Source organism: Saccopteryx bilineata, chromosome 4 (assembly GCF_036850765.1).
Source record: "Saccopteryx bilineata isolate mSacBil1 chromosome 4, mSacBil1_pri_phased_curated, whole genome shotgun sequence".
Lineage (NCBI taxonomy): Eukaryota > Metazoa > Chordata > Mammalia > Chiroptera > Emballonuridae > Saccopteryx > Saccopteryx bilineata.
This window is the reverse complement of record NC_089493.1, coordinates 53,073,084-53,092,576: the sequence shown is the minus strand read 5'-3', so window position 1 is coordinate 53,092,576 and position 19,493 is coordinate 53,073,084. Positions and strand designations below refer to the sequence as shown.

Below are 19,493 nucleotides of genomic sequence, written 5' to 3'. Positions count from 1 at the left end.
ATAGGTCCACTTCATCTAAAGCTGACCTCCAGCTGGTTAGGTTCTGAGTTAAACTGTGTGTGTGTGTGTGTGTGTGTGTATGTGTGTGTGTAAAGGGGCTGGGTTGGGGAGGGGGACCCAGATGCTGTTTCCTGCCATTTAAAGCAGTGATTTGCATCGTCAGCCTGCCATTCTTCTTAGCCCACTCTTAATTGCTAAGGTTTTATTTTGATCAAGACCCTGAAGAAGCATTATGATTTAGTTCAATATAGAGTTCATACAACTTAGCCCATTAATTATTTCTGCTTTGGAGTTTCTGGCTGATGATCAATAAGTGGCCAAGAACAGTGTTAAATTATGTGTTAACTTGTTTTTCTTTCCCTTCTGTCAGACGAAGCAGTGTGTAACCTGCCTGCTCTTTATGTCCAGTATTGAATTAAAGGCCTGAGCTGTGGGCTGGGAAAGCCAGTCTAGAGTTTTGAGTTAGGCAGCACTTGGAGCAAGCTGGATGGCTGTCTCAGAGCTACAGTAGTTTGTACCTGGGGGCCATCTTGCTTGGAGTCCACTCCAAGAGTTTCTTATTGCTCAGGATGAAGACTTCTATAAAAATAGGGAGCTTTCAGAATGAAATTTAAAGTTTATTTGGAGACTATACGAGATTTTTTGTATCCTAGTTCTGGGACAGGTAAGTATCTCCAAAGCACCTCACAGGTATCCCAGCACCAGCCTCCAGAGGAGCTGAGTCCTTAGCCACAGCCGGGATGTCAGCCTCTGAAGTCTTCCTCTCACCTCAGCTGGACTTGCTGTTAGCACTGCTAGGCAAGATCTGCAGCGGCCTGAGACAGGTTTGGTTTGTTACTGTTTCACAGGCTGTTGGTACCAGACTTACATGGAATGACTCTCTGAGTAGCTTCTTGTGCAACCCTTTCCGTATGCTAGGCTTTTTCTGGCATGTTGCCAGGCTCCCTGAACGGAAACTCAGGGTTGCCCCTGAGGCTGCACACAGGGTCCTGTCCTGGTTACAGTCTCGTGTGTGTGTGTGTGTGTGTGTGTGTGTGTGTGTGTGTACTATCTGCACCTTGATTCATAAGTTGGTCCCTGGTATCCAGGGGGCGGTCCTGGCTGTGCCTTTTCCTTTGCCCACCTGTCTCATCCCCAGCCATGTGGTGACACAGCCTCAGGGCAGCAGTGAATCTACAGGGAGACCAATTCTTTTGGACTCTGTCAAGAGTGCTCCACCTTACAGATGGAGACACAGAATCCAGTATGCTAGTATCTTGGTTAGAAATGAGAGTCATGTCCTCTCTAGAATTACCTCAGCTGCTAGACCTCAGCCAGATGAGTTTGTCTCTTAACTCCTCAAGCAAGGCAGAAGGAATTGGAGGAGGGAGCGTGCTACCTTCGCTCTTTCAGGGAAGCATTGCAGAGGAGGCGGTCAGTTTCCATCTGAAGCACTAGCTGGAGCAAGGAAGGAGCACTTCTTCCAAAGAAGTATGTGTGGTGGGGAGAGAGTTTCTCAGTAGACAACACAAGGAGTGTCCATTACTTTGCCTTCTAGTTGTTCTTAAATTGGCAAACACATTCTTCTAATGCTTTTAGTGTCTCCTATGTGCCTTGACTGGGGGGGCTCCAGCTGAGCCAGTGACCTCTTGCTCAAGCCAGCAATCATGGGGTCATATCTGTAATCCCACACTAAAGCTGGAGACCTTGTACTCAAGCCAAATGAGCCTCACTCAAGCCAGCAACCTCGAACCTGGGTCCTCGATGTCCTAGGCCAATGCTCTATCCACTGTGCCACTGCCTGGTCAGGCCCTAGTGCTTTTCTTTAGGGGCTTATCCCAAGCTGAGTTCTAAATAACTGGTGAGTAGCCTCTTGACTGCATTTCCAGACTTCTGTGGTGAATTATCCTGAGCTGTGATCCAGGTACAAATGGTAATGCCTTATTTTGGTGGAGCTTGGGTTGCCATAAATAAAGTGATGTTATTAGGAATTTTCTCTGACTCTATTTAAAAATGAACAGATCTCCAGCCTATCTCTACCTTTTCTTTCCTTCTTCCTTCTTCCTTTTTTTTTTTTAAAGGTGAGAGGAGGGGAGATAGCGAAGTAGACTCCTGGGTGTGCCACAACCGGGATCCACCTGGCAACCCTATCTAGAGCCGATGCTTGAGTATCGAGCTATTTTTAGCGCCTGAAGCTGATTCACTCCAACAGAGCTATCCTCAGTGCCCATGCCACACTCAAACCAGTTGAACCACTGGCTGTGGGAGAGGAAGAGGGAGAAAAGGAGGAGAGTGAGAGGGAGAGAAGTAGATGATTGCTTCTCATGTGTGCCCTGACTTGGAATCAAACCCAGGACATCAGTAGGCTGGGCCAATGCTTAATCCACTGAGCCACTGTCCAGGGTCATCTACCTTTTATTTTCTATTGTCTTTATTTTTTCTTCCCTTCTATTCAGCAAAAGAAGTAACAGCAGGTTAAAACAGGTTTTTAGCTAATTTTCCTTTCTTGCATAGCAGATGATTAGTATCCAAGTTAGCCAACACTCCATTCCTTCCTGGTGGGGCTGATTGGCTTTCTGATAGATTACATGTCTGCATGTGTCCTGAAGTAGCTGGAATAGTCTGGAGGGGGATAAAAACTACTTTAAGGCACCTTATTTTAATGTTATTTTATGATATTTGGCAAGGAACTTTACTTGAGCCTTAATTTTTGTTATCTGTAAAATGCTGCTGTGCCAAATAGTATTATGAGTTATTAAAAATGGGAAATGAGGGAATCAATCTAGGCCCCATAAGCATTTTCCTTTATTGTCCCTATCTCCTGTCCTTCCCCTCTTTCTCTCTGCCTCTTTCTTTAGTGTAACCCTTTATGTATTGCTCTGACTTTTGTTACATCCTATTTAAAAAACTGAGACCATTTTTTAGAATGGTGTGTGTTAATGAAAACCAAATCCTGACTCTTGCAACATCCTCTCTTGTTTAATTGTCAGCATTTGTGTGTCTTTTGGATCGGAAATGAGTAGTGAATTAGCAGAGAGGGGTGCACAAAGGTAGAGAATGAAAGCATTTGAAAACTAATGAGTGTTGGGAGGGAAGAAAAATATCTTAAATGCAGTTACTGGACTTGGTTTCAAAAATCTTGAAAGGGAAGAGAGATAAAAATAGCTGCTTGTTAGGACCTGGCATGCATGCTTTTTGCTTCGAAGACTTCCTGTTGAACTCAGTTGTTAATCAGAAGGAGGTAGGAAACAACCTCTAGTTCCTGCTGTTGCAGTCAGACTTGTCAAGGAGCATAATGAGCGGGAGCTCAGAAGGAGGCACACACTCACTAAGCCAGAGTAGAGAATTATTTTCTCTTACAACCAGATTTCAAGGATTTCAGCCTACCCCAAGTCAGATTCTATTCCCAGATAAAGCTTGTGTGAGTGACCCCTTTCCCCAACCACAACTTTTTAAAAATTGTGCTTTTTTTCTTGTGATGAAAACTTTTAAGATTTTTCTCTTAGGAACTTTCAAATATACAATACAGTATTGTTAACTGTAGTCTCACCATGCTGTATGTTATATCATTGGAACTTATTAATCTTATAACTGGAAGTTTGTACCTTTGACCACCTTCACCTACAACTTAATAATGGCTTTTCTGAAATTTTGGAGTACAGCCCACTATGGTTTGCCATTTAATCTGTTGTCTTGAGCCAGTTTATATAGGCCCTGAATAATCAACCAAGATTCTGAGTTCTACTCTAGCCTCTGCCATTAGTTGATGGTGTCATTTTAACAGGTAACTCCTGGCTCTGGGCATCAGTGTTTCTCATCTGCACACAGGGGTTTCTATTGTTTAGTTCACAGCATTGTTGTGAGAATTAAAGAAGACAGCATATTAAAAGGCCTGGCGTAATGGATGCTCAATGGTCCAGCGATATTGTGGCTTCTCCTAGGTTGGCCAGACTTGCTCCCCTGCCCATCCTCCCATCCCAGTCTTTCAGCTGCATTCATTTTCTTTAGCTGGGGGGAAGGCAGTGAGGGGAGAAGACTGGGCTTCTTTTTAATGTTCTTGGGGAAGGTTTGGTGGGAAAAAGAGGTTACAGGTCAAGGCTATTTGAAGGGTTTGGGATTTTCAATGAATTTTAATTATCTTTGCCACTTAAATAGCTCCCTGAGGTCATGGATAACTGGAGGTGGCTTTGTGGAGACTGTTACTTATCAGGGTCAGCTACCTTTCCCCCCTGTTTCTTTATCTGTTCTTTTTTCTTTCTTTTTTTTTTTTTTTGTATTTTTCTGAAGCTGGAAACGGGGAGAGACAGACAGACTCCCGCATGCGCCCGACCGGGATCCACCGGCACACCCACCAGGGGGCAATGCTCTGCCCACCAGGGGGCGATGCTCTGCCCCTCTGGGGCGTCGCTCTGTTGCGACCAGAGCCACTCCAGCGCCTGGGGCAGAGGCCAAGGAGCCACCCCCAGTGCCCGGGCCATCTTTGCTCCAATGGAGCCTCGGCTGCGGGAGGGGAAGAGAGAGACAGAGAGGAAGGAGAGGGGGAGGGGTGGAGAAGCAAATGGGCACTTCTCCTGTGTGCCCTGGCCAGGAATCGAACTCAGGACCTCTGCACGCCAGGCTGACGCTCTACCACTGAGCCAACCGGCCAGGGCCTTTTTTCTTTTTTTTAGAGAGAAACCGAGAAGGACAGACAGGAAGGGAAAGAGATGAGAAACATCAATACTTTGTTGTGGTGCCTTCATTGTTTATTGACTGCTTTCTTATATGTGCCTTGATTGGGGGGGGGGCTCCATCAGACCAAGTGACCCCTTGCTCAAACCAGCAACCTTGGGTCCAAGCTAGTGAGCTTTTTGCTCAAGCCAGATAAGCCCACGCTCAAGCTGGCGACCTTGAGGTCTCGAACCTGGGTCCTTCCGCATCCCAGTCCGACGCTCTATCCACTGCGCCACTGCGTGGTCAGGCTCTTCTTATGTTTTTCAGTTCTGTCTCCCTTAGTGGCAGTAGCCTTGAGGACAGGGACTCAGGGACTATGTCCTTTTTTTTTTTTTTTTTTTTTTCCATTTTCCTGAAGCTGGAAACAGGGAGAGACAGTCAGACAGACTCCCGCATGCGCCCGACCGGGATCCACCCGGCACGCCCACCAGGGGCCACGCTCTGCCCACCAGGGGGCGATGCTCTGCCCATCCTGGGCGTCGCCATATTGCGACCAGAGCCACTCTAGCGCCTGAGGCAGAGGCCACAGAGCCATCCCCAGCGCCCGGGCCATCTTTGCTCCAATGGAGCCTTGGCTGCGGGAGGGGACGAGAGAGACAGAGAGGAAAGCGCGGCGGAGGGGTGGAGAAGCAAATGGGCGCTTCTCCTGTGTGCCCTGGCCGGGAATCGAACCCGGGTCCTCCGCACGCTAGGCCGACGCTCTACCGCTGAGCCAACCGGCCAGGGCCACTATGTCCTTTTTAATCATAGCTTAATGCAGTCATTCAAAAGTGTTTATAGAATAAACAGATGACCTATTGACTTATTTAATTCAAATCTCTTATAGAGGGGTAGAAAGTGTTCAGAAATTAAGTTAAAATCATGTGCTCTTGGGGGAATGTACAAGGGGCTTTGAATACTGGTTATTTTGGGGGCAGAAAATATCAGAGAAATTCATTTTTGGAGAAGGGTGTTTACCCATTGTCATTGTGTAGATGCTGAGTAGGACAGGACCATTAAATCGTAGCATCTTGTGGGTTTTCTGGGACACTTGTCAGCATGGCAGTCTAGTGGGATGGTGGATGCTTCTTCAAGAATGCAGCCTAGTGCACTAGGTGCTGAGGCTTCTTGATATTGAAGAGTCAGAAAGAACTCAAGACCTAGAGAAGGCCTCAGGAAGTAGGGAGAGACTGGACCTATGATTTGAATAACTTTTAAGGTTGCTGCTAGGAAAGATATGGGAAGAGGCTGATTAAACCCTGGGTTCCAAGAGCAGGGCAGTATTCCACGTTGGGAAGGGGACTCAGAAGAACTAGGCACCTTGAAGTAGAAGTGAGAAGGGTGGGTGGTAAAAGAGGATGTTTTAGATGCAGGTACCAGTACAAGACCAGCTCAGTTGGAGGCAGGCAGGCCTGAGGCTGGAGGAGATGGACGTGAGGACATGTGGGAGAGGCAAGGAAGGACAATGGAAGGCATGGAAAGGCAGGCCAAGGGGCTTGGAATATACTCTAAGGCGGATAGGAGCTACAGCAAGCTCTGTGCAGAGGCTGTCCCACGGGAGGGGGAAGATATTAGGAGCGGGAACAGAGGAGGGTGGGGTAGTGGTTGTAGAAAGCAAATATGGATGCTGACAGTTGGTGAGAATACTTTCTCTGGTCTTGTCTAACATGTACCTCTTGTGCCCACAGAGAAGAGCCCGACTTGCTAGGGAGGAGCTTACTTCAGCCTGGCTGCTCCAGCCACATGCTTTGGAGTTGAGGGATTTAGTGTGCCCAGATCTCTAAGTGACTTTTTATCAGGTGTCCCGTGTCATCAGGAGGGGCCACTTGCAGTGTGCATCTGGCTCCTAGGATGTGCAAGGCCCCTCAGGGTTTCCCCTGCCCCTATCTGACCCTACCCCCATCATGGATCTTTGCAGCCTCCCAAGCAGTGCTGTTCCCGGGCAGGTGGGGGAAGCAGAGCTGACAGCCAGGGATGGAGGAAAACGTGTTACATAAGTTTGAAAAAAGGAGGCTTGCTTGCCATGTGAATAGAAATCAGATAGCAGGACAGCGACAGAGGCAGTGCAGCCGCTCCTGAGCAGCAGCTTCAGCCTGGAGACTATGTCTGAGCAGCGGAGGAGGTCTCCAGCCTAGGCGACGGGAGGGGCTGGTGCTGTGTGCCTTGGAGGGTAGCCTGTGAAAAAATCACTCTTTCTGTTCCTGTAACATGGTGTGCTTTTTAAATGCCCACACATCATCAGGTTGATCCTGGTCTCCATCTGACAAGGAAGCAAGAGCTGTGCTTGTTTTCCCTGCTTTCTTGATAGGCAGGGCACAGACGAGTGAAGCGCAGGGACTTGCTCTTGGCTGCTTGTACAGCAGGTGGCAGGGCAGGGATTTGTGTACAGGTGTCTTGTCCCTTCAGCCACTGCCACTCTTTCCTTTAAAACAAAGTGCAATAGGCCATTCCTAAATAGGCCATGGGAGCATCGGGAAGGTGAGGGAGCTGAGGGCCTCATGGTTCAGGCACAGGGACGAAGGGCTGCGATGCTCGGTGGGTGTAGGGGAGAGGCTATGTTGGCATGCCTCCCGTGTGTTCTCTCTGCCCGCCCAGCAAGCACTGTCACACGCCTGGCTCTCCCCGTTCCATCTATTACTCGGCATCACTTTCCACATCCTGAACACTGACTTCCAGGGTCAGTCATCTGTCGTGTTTGAGAAGGGCCACAGTACTGTGGAGAGGAGGACCTCCTCGGCTGCAAGTGTTTCTCTAGGTTTGTTTTAATGTTAGGCTTGGGAAAGAAACAAAAGAAAAGTCAGTCCCTGACCTCCTAAAGTTTGTAATCAACCCTGTGCTTGGAGTAATTCTCCGGGAGGTCGCACAGCTCCCTCATTTCATCCAGGGTGTTACTCAAGGGCCATCTCTACAGCGAGGCCTTCTTCATGGCCTTGTCACAGCAGCCCCCTCCCCCACTGTGCTCTTTGTGGTTTTATTTATTTGTTTATTTATTATGACAAACCTACAGAGAGAAGGACAGTCAGGGAGAGAGATGAGAAGCATCAGTTCTTTGTTGCGGCACCATAGTTGTTCATTGATTGCTTTCTCATATGTGCCTTAACCCAGGGGCTACAGCTGAGTGAGTGACCCCTTGCTCAAGCCAGCGACCTTGGGCTCAAGCTAGTGAGCCTTGCTCAAACCAGATGAGCCCATGCTCAAGCCTGAGACCTCAGGGTTTCGAACCTGGGTCCTCCGTGTCCCAGTCCAAAGCTCTATCCACTGTGCCACCGCCTGGTCAGGCTGTTTGTGTGTTTTTTTGTTTGTGTGTGTGTGTGTGTGGTTTTTTTTACAGGGACAGAGCGAGAGTCAGAGAGAGGGATAGATAGGGACAGACAGACAGGAATGGAGAGAGATGAGAAGCATCAATCATAAGTTTTTCGTTGCAACACCTTAGTTGTTCATTGATTGCTTTCTCATATGTGCCTTGACTGTGGGCCTTCAGCAGACCAAGTGACCCCTTGATCGAGCCAGCGACCTTGGGTCCAAGCTGGTGAGCTTTTTGCTCAAACCAGCTTGAGCCCGCGCTCAAGCTGGCGACCTCAGGGTCTTGAACTTGGGTCCTCCGCATTCCAGTTCGACGCTCTATCCACTGCACCACTGCCTGGTCAGGCAGGTTCTTTTTATTTTTATTTTTTTCATGGTACTTGAGACTACCTGGTGTTACACATTGGTTTGTCAGTTTGTTTTGGTGTATCTCTTCACGCTAAAATGTCAGCTTCATTTTACACTGAAAACTTTATCAGTTTGCTTGCTACTGTCTCCCTGGTACCTGCAGGGTGCCTGGCATGTCATAGGTGCTCAATGTACACAGGTGAATGAGTGAAACAGTTGAGTAATGTGGTGGCAAGGTAGGTGGGAAGAGGACAGGTCTAGGCATCAAGAAGTCTGAGTTTTGATTCCAATTTGACTCAGTTTTTGCTATGTGACTTTGGACAAGTCCCTGGACTCCTTTGGGCCTTAGACACCAAGTCTTTCATTGCCACCATGAAGGAGAGTAACCAGTTATTCTCTAAGGTCACTTGTGATGCCTACATTCTGAAAATCTATATGTAGGAGACAAGATTGAGGAGGGGTTTTGAAAGGTCTCATATCCTATGGCATCATGAGGACCGGGTCTTAGGAAGACTGCGCAGGTGGCTTAGAGGGTGTACATATGTACACTGTGAGTTTAGGTCCATCATCCGTAGTGTTTTGGAGCACCTGCTGTGTGCCAGGTCTTGTCCTGACGCCGGGGTGGTGAGGCAGATGGCCGGCATTCCTCTCTTGGAGCTGATAGTAGGTGGAGAGGGGCTAGAGTTGGCCAGGTGTTGTGGGTAGGACCCCACCTTGGCTGGAGGTGGGGAAGGGCTAGATGGGGGTATGGTAGGGGAAGGACTTACTGGGATAAGAAGGTGATTTTTTTCCCAAAATGTACTCTTGGAAAGATATGTAAATAGACCTATTAGAATCCATTTAAAAATAAATATATTCACAGGGAAGTATTAAAGGGAATAATAAAATGTTATTAGCAGTTCTAGTAGGTTGGAATTATGGGGATTTGGTGTTTACTCTGATTCTCTAGATGTTTTATATACTGACTCTATTACTTCTGTCAAAGTGCTGCTGTCACAGTTTATGACTGTCCCTGGGTGTGGCCTGCTCTTGAGCGGGTCTCATGTTTGCTTTCTGCCCACAAAGTTCTGGCCTGGGGACTTTTACCAGGTTCCAACCTCAGTTGTCCTACCTGTAAATAAGAATAATACTTGGCCTTTGCCCACTTTACAGGGAAGTTGTTTGAATCAGAGGAGATGATAGAAGCAAACATTTGGAAGTTTACCACTCTGCAAAGGGAAGGGCCAGTGGACTTGTAGTGGTGATGGACTTGAGTGGGACGCGGGGAAGGTCTCTGTGCAGGCAAGGGGGCTGGGGCTGGGGCTGGGGCTGGGGCTGGTACTGATGCTGGGAGCACTGCCGAAACCGCAGCGAGGAGCAGTTTTCCCAGCCTTTCTAGTTCTCAGGCTCGCCTTGACTAACACGTAGAGGCCACTGTATAGGCCGTTAGGGACATAATTTTAGTGAGAGAATCATGGCAGCTCCCAACCACTGCCACAGATATTCCTAACACTCACATGCTTTGTGCTTGTAACCAAGTTCAAGAACAGGAAATCCCACCCCATTCCATTCCCCTTTAGTCTGGGGTCAGTAGCCTCAGCAAGCATACAGGTTTTATTATTTGTGTTTTTCTTCCTCCCTTGTGATCCAACCATAGATACTGTGTTTTGCCAATAGGGGCAGTTGAAGTAACAGACTTTGAATCTTGATTATTCATGGTAACTGACTTTTTTTTGTGTGTGTGTGTGTGTGAGAGAGAGAGAGAGAGAGAGAGAGGGATAGACAAAGGGAGAGAGATGAGAAACATCAATTCTTCGTTGCAGCTCCTTAGTCTCCTTAGTTGTTCATTGATTGCTTTCTCATATGTGCCTTGATGGGGGGGTGGGGCTCCAGCAGAACGAGTGACCCCTTGCTCAAGCCAGCAACCTTTGGGCTCAAGCCAGCAACCATGGAGTCATGTCTATGATCCCATACTCAAGCCAGCAACTCCGTGCTCAAGCCAGTGACATTGGGGTTTCGAATCTGGGTCCTCCAAGTCCCAGTCTAAAGCTCTATCCACTGCGCCACTGCTTGATCAAGTGTAACTGACTCTTTCTTATGGGTCATCTGGCCAAATCTGATTCTCAGAGTTGAAATTTATTGGCTTTCTGTTCTTCTATAGAACAGAAATGCATCTTGTCATTTCCTTTCCTGACAGCCTTTCCTTGACACCGAATAAGGGGGAATAAGGGGTCTTAGTGTTTGCAAGGTGCAAGCTGAGGGCAGGCTTTGTGATGGGTAGGGGTATGTCATGTGACTCATGGTCAGGGCTGGTCTGTCTGGAGCGCTCTTTCCCCTCCCCCACCTAGCTGTGTCAATGCCCTACTTTTCCATTTTCTTTTCCCTGCAGATGTCAAGCCTTCCAACATCCTAGTGAACTCCCGTGGGGAGATCAAGCTCTGTGACTTTGGGGTCAGCGGACAGCTCATCGACTCCATGGCCAACTCCTTCGTGGGCACAAGGTCCTACATGTCGGTATGAGCAGCATTTCTCATGCTTCTGGTCTGGACATGTCTGGGAACCAAGTGGGTGCCTTCTCCTGTGGAGCCGAAGCCTGGTGATCGGGGGGAGGGAGACGAGCGGTGGAGCATTGTCATCCCTCCCTGAGGAGATCACAGCTAATGGGGAGATGTCTCAGCCTTTCAGAGGCCTTAGAGCATAACTGGGGTATTGGGCCTCTTATCACTAGAAGAGATTACCTGATCACAGCTCAGTCTAGCACCAGTTCTCAGCTGTTTCCCAGAACTTGGCTTCCATTCTGAGGAGCTTGTGAGCTCCAGCTACCCTCTGGACACCTGTCTCTGATGGTTTTCAGAGCTTCAAACCTGACATACCCACACATGATCTCACCCCATCTTTTCTTTTCCATTAGGAGTAAGTGGCATTACTTTTTGCTTGGTTTCTCAAGGTGGAGACCTGAGCATCAGTCATTAACCTCCCTTCCCAGCTCCCCATCCTTTCTGCATCTAGGGGATCCCCAACTCCTGTGTGTCTGGTCAGAATTGTTTCCTGGTCCTGCCTCTTCTCTCCCCCTTCACTGCGTGTCTCCCAGTTAACTGCCCGCCTCTCAGCACAGCACACCTACCTGGTCTCCTGGCGGGAGTCTCTGCTCAGCCAGCACCCCGTCACAAAGGTCTTCCCTCCTCCTTCCAGCCCAGGGCCTGGCACATGGTGGGTGCTCAGGGAATGGTTGGTGAGGGGGTGAATGTTTGGTTGATGGAATGGGTGGGAAATGGCAGCATGCTCCTTAGGGTCAACTGGACCAGATGAGTGCTGGGTGGGGCAGAGCAGAGTAGCAGACTTGGAGTGGGAGGTCTATGTGAAGGTGGACACGAGTGAAGGCCTGGATTGCTGGGGCCTGGTGCAGAGGACATCTTTGCACGTAGTGTTTGTGGTCTCTTTCAAACATTTCCATATCTTTGAGTGATCTCATTTAATCTGTGTGTTGTCCCAGGAAGCAAGATTATTGTTTGCATTTTAGAGATGAGGAAATCTAGACTGAGGGAGGTTGAGGGACCTGCTCGTTAACCTTGCAGAGCCGGGACTGAAAGCTAGAGCCCCTTCTCACCAGTCACTCTCCCTTGTATTGTACAACGTGCTCTTGCTCGCCTCTTAGGGAGGGCTTGTCAGTGGCTCCTGTCCTTTCAGGGTGGAAGTTCTTGTTCACATCCTCATTCCTTCCTGCCTGCCCCCTGTCCCACCACGACTCCAGTCATGGTCAGCATCACTCAACCAGCGCTGTCCCACATCTCCGTCCTCCACTCTGCTGACCCATAGTCTTAAGAAACATGAAAACCATGGTCCCTTCAGAACTCGCTTCCTCTACTCTCTTTCTCTGCCATCCCCTCGTTGCTTCTTCCCTACATGTCTAAAAACTCGGCCACTCAGCTGCCAATGCTCAAATTCAAAATCAATGAACAGGCACTGGGACTTAATGATCCAGGGGTTTGTTTAGTGGTTTGGGTTTTGTGGTTATGTGGTTAATTCCAAAATAGTCCAGTTTGGAGTTAGGGAAAAATCCTGTGGTAGAAGTTAATTTGATGTTAAAATAAAAGTATAATGATCAGAATAAGGATTTTTTTTATAGGATTCTTGAAATACATGTGTTATTTCAAATCATGCTTTTATACAACACTATATTTTTTCTTTACCTCTTCCCACCAATAACAGTTCATATTTATACAGCATTTTGCAACATACAACATATATTTTCATTTGCTTTGACCTTCCTAATAACCCTAGTAAGTGGAGGGGGTATTTTGTTAGTTACCATCGTCATCAGCCCATTTTACAGATGAAGAAGGATGTAGCTTAGAAGTCCCAGACTTGAGATTTGAATGCAGGTCTTCTGACCTAGATCCTTCGCCTTTTCTGCCATCCATATTACCCAAGAACAGTGAGTCAGAAGCTTCATGTTTCAGACTCGGGTAACAAGGTGAGTGTCTCATACTGGGCTCTGGACAGGCTGCCCCACAACATGAAAGACAGTGACCAAACTGGGCAAAGCTGGAACCACAGCTGAGGCGGTAGCCAGACTTCAGCTGGGATGGATGCTGTTCAGGGCAGGTTATAGGAGAGACAGAAGATTGAGGAGGGGTCAGAGCCATGGGAGCTAGCTAGGACTTGGTAAGCACAGTATTTGGGGACGGGGGAGGCCAAATACGTGAGGTTAGTGGAGATCTTAAAATGGGATGTGAACTCTAGAGAGGAAAGGGCAAAAGAAAATAAAACATATCAGCAGATCTAGGGCTGGGACCATGTGGGGAAGCCCATTCTTCGGTAGTACAAGCAAGTCTCAAAGGGGTGGGATGTCCTGAGACTCCCTGAGCATCCACAGGAACTAGTCCGTCCCTCTCCTGTATGGTACAGGTTAGCTCACAGGTGACCGTAACTGTCTCTGTCTCTCCTGCAGCCAGAAAGACTCCAGGGGACTCATTACTCAGTGCAGTCGGACATCTGGAGCATGGGGCTCTCTCTGGTTGAGATGGCAGTTGGGAGGTATCCCATCCCTCCTCCAGATGCCAAGGAGCTGGAGCTGATGTTTGGGTGCCAGGTGGAGGGAGATACGGCTGAGACACCACCCAGGCCAAGGACCCCTGGAAGGCCGCTCAGCTGTGAGTGTCCTAGTGTGCCCCAGCTTGGACTCTGGGGGTCCCTTACTATTGTGCATTTCTGTACACTCTCCCAAGATTGATTCCCTGTCTCAGGATGCCAGGCTGGGTCCAGGGGAAGCAGAGCAGAAGTATCCAGGTAGATGTAGGAAATTAGTTATACCTGTTAACTTCCTACCATTTGTTGGGTGACTACTATGTTTCCAGCTCTGCATTTTGACCTGTGCATTATCTAATTTTTAAAAATCATGACATTTTCTTTTTAGTTTTTAGGTAGATTTTTTTTTTACTGAAATAAAATTCATATAAAATGCACATTTCAAAGTGTTCAATTCAGTGGTTTTAGTCTATTCCACCATGCGCAACTATCACCACTCTATAGTTCCAGAACACTCCCATAACCCCAAAAAGACATTTCATCTCCATTAGCATTCACCCACAGCCCCCACCCCCTCCACGGCAACTACCAATCTGTTTTCTGTCTCCATGGATTTGCCTACCATTATGTAATTTTAACAGCAGTTGTACATGAGCACTGTTATAATCTCCATCTTAGATATGAGGAAACGGAGGCACAGAGTGCTGGACCTGCTAAGGCCACAGCACCTGTGAGGGGCAAGCCTGACTCCGAGGCTGTGCGCACGGTGCAGTGGGCTGGTACTCAGGTGCTGGCCCAGCCATGTTCTCCTACTAATGCCAGCCAGGACGGCCCTCTCTGACAGGGAGACCTGCTCTTTACCTCAGGAGGCTTGTGGGAGAGGGCATGTGTGAGGGAGCAGTAGGGGGCTGGTGACTGTGGCCAAGAAACCCAAGTTCAGGGAGAATTAAAGTGGATTTTTATATATTTAGTATCATCTCATTTGCTCCTCTCTCAATATAAGAAAGGATGGGCAGACATAATTATTATCTATTTCTATTAATACTTTATGAAACTCAAAAGTTGCTCACTGGCGATTGATTTGCCCAAGGTCAGCGACCTAGGATGTGGCAGAGTTCAGACTCACCATGGCCGGCTGACTCTGTGGCTTTTGCTGATCCCCTCTGTGTTCAGGCCTGATGTTTCAGCTGTTCTGGCTTTTTATCATCCACTACTTTATTTTGGTCCCTGGCATCCGTGTTTAACACTCACACTTTATTGGCAAATAACCTCCTGTATATTTCTGAGAAGTGTTTTTCTTTTTATAAAATCTGTAGCTTATGGAATGGACAGCCGACCTCCCATGGCAATTTTTGAGTTGTTGGATTACATAGTCAATGAGGTAAGTACGGCACGGCTTCCTTGACCATGGAATTTATTTGCTCCTCTTAAGAAACATTTCACAACCTGATCAGGTGTTGGCACAGTAGATAGAGCATCCGCCTGGGTTGAGGACCCAGGTTTGAAAGCCCTGCCCTGGCTGGTTGGCTCAGAGGTAGAGCATCGGCGGCAGCCAAAGATGGAAGTCCTGGGTTTGATTCCTAGTTAGGGCACACAGGAGAAACGACTTTCTGCTTCTCCATCCCTCCCCACTTCTCTCTCTCTCCCTCCCTCTCCCTCCCTCCTTCCCCCTCTCCCTCCCTCCTCCCCTCCCACAACGTGGCTCGAATAGTTCAAGCACTTTGGTCCTGGGCGCTGAGGATGCTCCATGGCCTCACCTCAGGCACTAAAATAGCTTGGTTGCCGAGCAATGGAGCAGCAGCTCCAGATGGACAGAGCATTGCCCTCTAGGGGCCTTGCCGGGTGGATCCTGGTTGGGGCGCATGCCAGAGTCTGTCTCTCTGCCTTCCTGCCTCCCACTTAATAAAGAGGAAAAAGAAAAGAAACCCTGAGGTCTGGCTTGAGCGCAGGGTCGCTGGCCTGAGCAAGGGGTCATTGGCTCAACTGAAACTCCCCGGCACCGGTTAAGGCACATTTGAGAAAGCAATCAATTAACAACTAAGGTGCTGCAATGAAGAATTGATGCTTCTCATCTCTCTCCCTTCCTGTCTGTCCCTCTCTCTGTCTCCCATTAAAGAAAAGAAAGAAAAAAGAAAAATATCATAGCCCTGGCTGGGTAGCTCATTGTCCCAATACTCCAAGGTTGGAGGTTCAACCCCTGGTCAGGGCACATATAAGAGTCAACCAATGAATGCCTAAATAAATGGAACAACAAATTGATGTTTCTCTCTCTAAAATCAATTTTAAAAAAATCTTAAAAAGAAAACCCAAAAACCTCACCATTTATTTGACTGGGAAACCCATGAGTCGTTACCACAGTGTGGGCTGCTTGGGCCCCAGGATTCATGGGTTCTGCTTTGTGCATCATGCTTTTGGAATCTAGTGGCTGGTTTAGAGGCTGCAGGAATCCCTTCTCTAGGGAACATTTCTAGGTAACTGTGAGTCCCTCCTTTTCTCACATTCAGGGGCCTCCACCTTACCCACTTACATTCTCATTCCTCTGCTGACTGATCATTTCTTGTGCACCTACTTTACGCTAAGCACTGTGAGGTGACAGGCATGTGGGGATCCAAAGATGGAAAATGCGAAGTCCCTAGTCTTTTTTTTTTTTTGTCTGAAGTTGGAAACGGAGGCAGCCAGACAGACTCCCGCATGCGCCTGACCGGGATCCACCCGGCATGCCCACCAGGAGGCGATGCTCTGCCCATCTGGGGCTCTGCTGCAACCAGAGCCATCCTCAGTGCCGGGGCCATCTTTGCTCCAATGGAGCCTCGGCTGCAGGAGGGGAAGAGAGAGACAGAGAGGAAGGAGAGGGGGAGGGGTGGAGGAGGAGTTGGGTGCTTCTCCTGTGTGCCCTGGCCAGGAATCGAACCCGGGACTCCCACACGCCAGGCCAACGCTCTGCCACTGAGCCAACCGGCCAGGGCCCAAAGTCCCTAGTCTTTGAAGATTTAGATTGTGTAGGAGAGGCAATGCAAATGCATTTATAACTGCAATACAAGGTTTTGTCTTGTGCTATTAGGAAGCAATGAACATAAAAAAAGCAGTGTAGTCCTGGCCGGATAGCTCAGTTGATTATAGTCATCCTGAAGCGCAGAGGTTACTGGTTTGACCCCTGGTCAGAGCACATACAGGAGCAGATAGATGTTCTTGTCTCTCTCACTAAAATCAATTAAAAAAAAAGAAAAAAAGACTAAAAATATGGAGAATAGTCACTAAAAATTGTTGCATGAATAAAAGCAAATTACAAAATAGTATATGTATTATTATAATCAGTTATTTAAAAAACCTTTGCATACATTTGCATATAAAGTCTGCAAAATAATACAGTACAGATGGAATTACAGGGGATTAAATGTTTCTTTATGCTTATTGCTGTCAGCTGACTTTAATAAAAGGAATACATTATTTATAAATATCTATACTAGTATGTTTAAATGAAAAAGATCAAGGAAGGAAGAGACTGATAAGCATTCGTCACAATTGGGCGGGCTTGGGGGTAGTGGGACACTATGGAATAGCAACACAGTTGCTGCGGTCAGGGCGTAGAGCATAGGGCAGGAGGAGCTTGGCCGGGGCTCAGGACAGGATTTCCAATGAGCCAGCACTCCTGGCCTCAGCAACAGCATAGGTAGTGGAGGACAAGGATAAGCTCTGGCATGTTAGGGAGGCAGTTGAAGACCCCCCACTCAGCCCGGGTGTGTGGTAAAAGGGCGATTGCCCTGTTTTCTTCAGGAGACTAAGAATGACTTTTCACCCTTTCTTACTGCTCTCTAAAACCAGATCCCAGGAGGCTCAGAAAGGTCCCTTTATATTTTACAAACTCAACAGTGAAGATCCTGGTACACCCCAGCCGTCGACAAATCAGTCACTGGTTCAGTCTCCTAGGGAGGTTAACTGACTCCTTTCCTGTCTGCATAGCTTTAAGCTAAGCACCATAGGACATAGGAAAGAGGTTCAGGTATGATCCTGGCTGCTTTAGGACTCAGGAAAGGCCGTGTGCATTGCCATTTGTGGTAGTCAGGAAAGTCAGCCTCTGCTGCGGGGACCTGAGCTGAGTGGTGCTGGGTAGGAGCCATAAGGAAAGAGATGGCCTGAGATGGTGTATGCAGCTGCCATTCGCCTAGTGTGCACTGCTTTATTCCATATTTTCCTAATCAGTTCTCTAAGCACTGCTCAGGTGCGTCAAATTGGCTTTACCTTCTTCATACAGGTGAGAAACTGAGGTTCCAGGAGGAAGTAGCTCATGTTCTTCCCATCTAGTACTATTCATTCCTTCCTTACCACCTGCTCCTCCCAACCCGTCCTACATCCTGACCTCCCAGGAGGCTGGGCTGCATGGTGACAAGTGCGTGCACCTCACATTCTGCTGTTACAGTCCCTCCCTTGCCTGACCTCCTCCTCAGGACTGGCCTGGCCTCTGGCGGCCAAGCTGCTGGTTTTGCCTTGAATATTCCCTTCATATCCCTCAGCAGCAGGGGCAGTCTGCAGGGTTGGCCTAAAAGCTGGGTTTTAGTCTGAGACCTCAGGTGAGGCTTATTTGTCTGCTTTTCTTACAGGGCATTCAGGGAAGTGTCAATATTTAGTTTTTTTGTCTTGAATCGCCTGTTTATTTGGGCAACACATTAGAGCAATGGCATACGGGGCACGGTCTGGGGGCCAGCGCACAGGGAAGCTGCACACAGCCCCAGCATAGGTCACATGGGGTAGCCATGTTTCCTGAGATGTGTGGAGCAGAGCAGGGTGCTGCAGGGCCTTGTCTATAGCCACGTGTGATGTGCACCATGTACCCCCGGAAAACGAGAGCAGCGGCATATTTTTGCTCTGATGCCTGTAAGTACTTCATTCCTGGAGTGAGTGTGCAGCTAACAGTCTTCCAGACCCAGACCCCTGCTAGTTAATGTTTTATTAACCTTTCTCTGCTCCTTCAGGGCTTAGAAAGAGATATACATTTTATTTAGTTAATCAGCCTTCTGTGACTTCACAGGTGCTGTCTGGGCTGGACTACGCCTGCTGGTTTCCAGCTGCTACTAGTGCTTGCTGGTTGTTTCCACACTCCAAGTCGAGTATGAGCTGGAAAGGGTCCTTAGGCCTTTCTCCTTTCACAGGAAAGTCATCAGGCTCAAGAGGAACAGTGATTTGTTCAGTAACTAGACGAGTGAATGGTAGAATACTGACCTGGTCACAATTCTGTCTGTGGTTTGAGACTGATGGCTCCACCAGTGACCCAACAGTGGCCTCTCACCCTTGGCCTTTCCTTGACTGGGTAAGGGCAGCACTGTCCAGAGGCATGGTGCCAAACAATTATGTGTTAACATGTTTTGCAGCCTCCTCCTAAACTGCCCAGCGGAGTATTCAGTATGGAATTTCAGGATTTTGTGAATAAATGGTAAGTGGGCTCCTTGTTATATCAAAGTACCCCGTTTTTGTCAGGCTCTCCACCCCATCTTGGGGAGCACAGCTATGCCCTTTTCCAAGTGCTAAGACTTAGGTGACTGACAGTTACAGTTGGTAAAATAGCTGCTTTTAGCACTTGCTGTATAGAGACTGGCATAGTGCCCTTTGACCTTAGTTCAGCAAGCATTTATTAACCTACTGTGGGCACGACAACATGCTAACTCACAGGAAGGTGAATAAGGCTCAGGCAGTCCTCAGAGCCTGTAGAGTGTGGGGAGGAGAGTCAGGCAAACATAATGGGAGGAAGCAGCAGCTCCAGGCAGTAGCTCTCATATTTTCTTTCTTCCTTTAAGCTTAATAAAAAACCCTGCAGAGAGAGCAGATTTGAAGCAACTCATGGTAAGTCCGTTTATTTCAGATTCTTAAACTACCTGCTTATTTTTCTGTTCTCCTGTCAGTCATCCATCCAGTGCTTCCTGAGCCCATTCCCTGCTCTGCCTTGACCACTGATGTCCAGCTGAGCATGTCACAGGGTACTAGCCAGATATGTCTCCTCTGTCCTCCCATCAGGTTAAAGGAAAAACGGGGGTGGCTCCAGAGCCCCAGTAATCCAGGGAAAGGGCCAGCTCACCCTGTCACGGGGACAGGGTCTTTTTCTAATACTGGCTCACCTGCCATTCAGCACCTTCCCCGAGCTGCTCTCCACTTGCCTCCTTGTTTGGAGGTGG

The 19,493-nt window shown here is 48.1% G+C and overlaps 1 protein-coding gene across 1 annotated transcript in view; it reads left to right on the top strand.

Moving 5' to 3' along the window:
• Positions 1-19,493, top strand: part of MAP2K1 (mitogen-activated protein kinase kinase 1) — a 99,578-nt gene that overhangs the window by 78,795 nt on the left and 1,290 nt on the right. Inside the window, exons 6-10 of the mRNA XM_066273211.1 lie at positions 10,691-10,815; positions 13,253-13,454; positions 14,646-14,710; positions 18,696-18,757; positions 19,119-19,164. Coding sequence (XP_066129308.1) covers positions 10,691-10,815; positions 13,253-13,454; positions 14,646-14,710; positions 18,696-18,757; positions 19,119-19,164 — 500 coding nt within the window. The remainder of the gene's footprint in view (positions 1-10,690; positions 10,816-13,252; positions 13,455-14,645; positions 14,711-18,695; positions 18,758-19,118; positions 19,165-19,493) is intronic.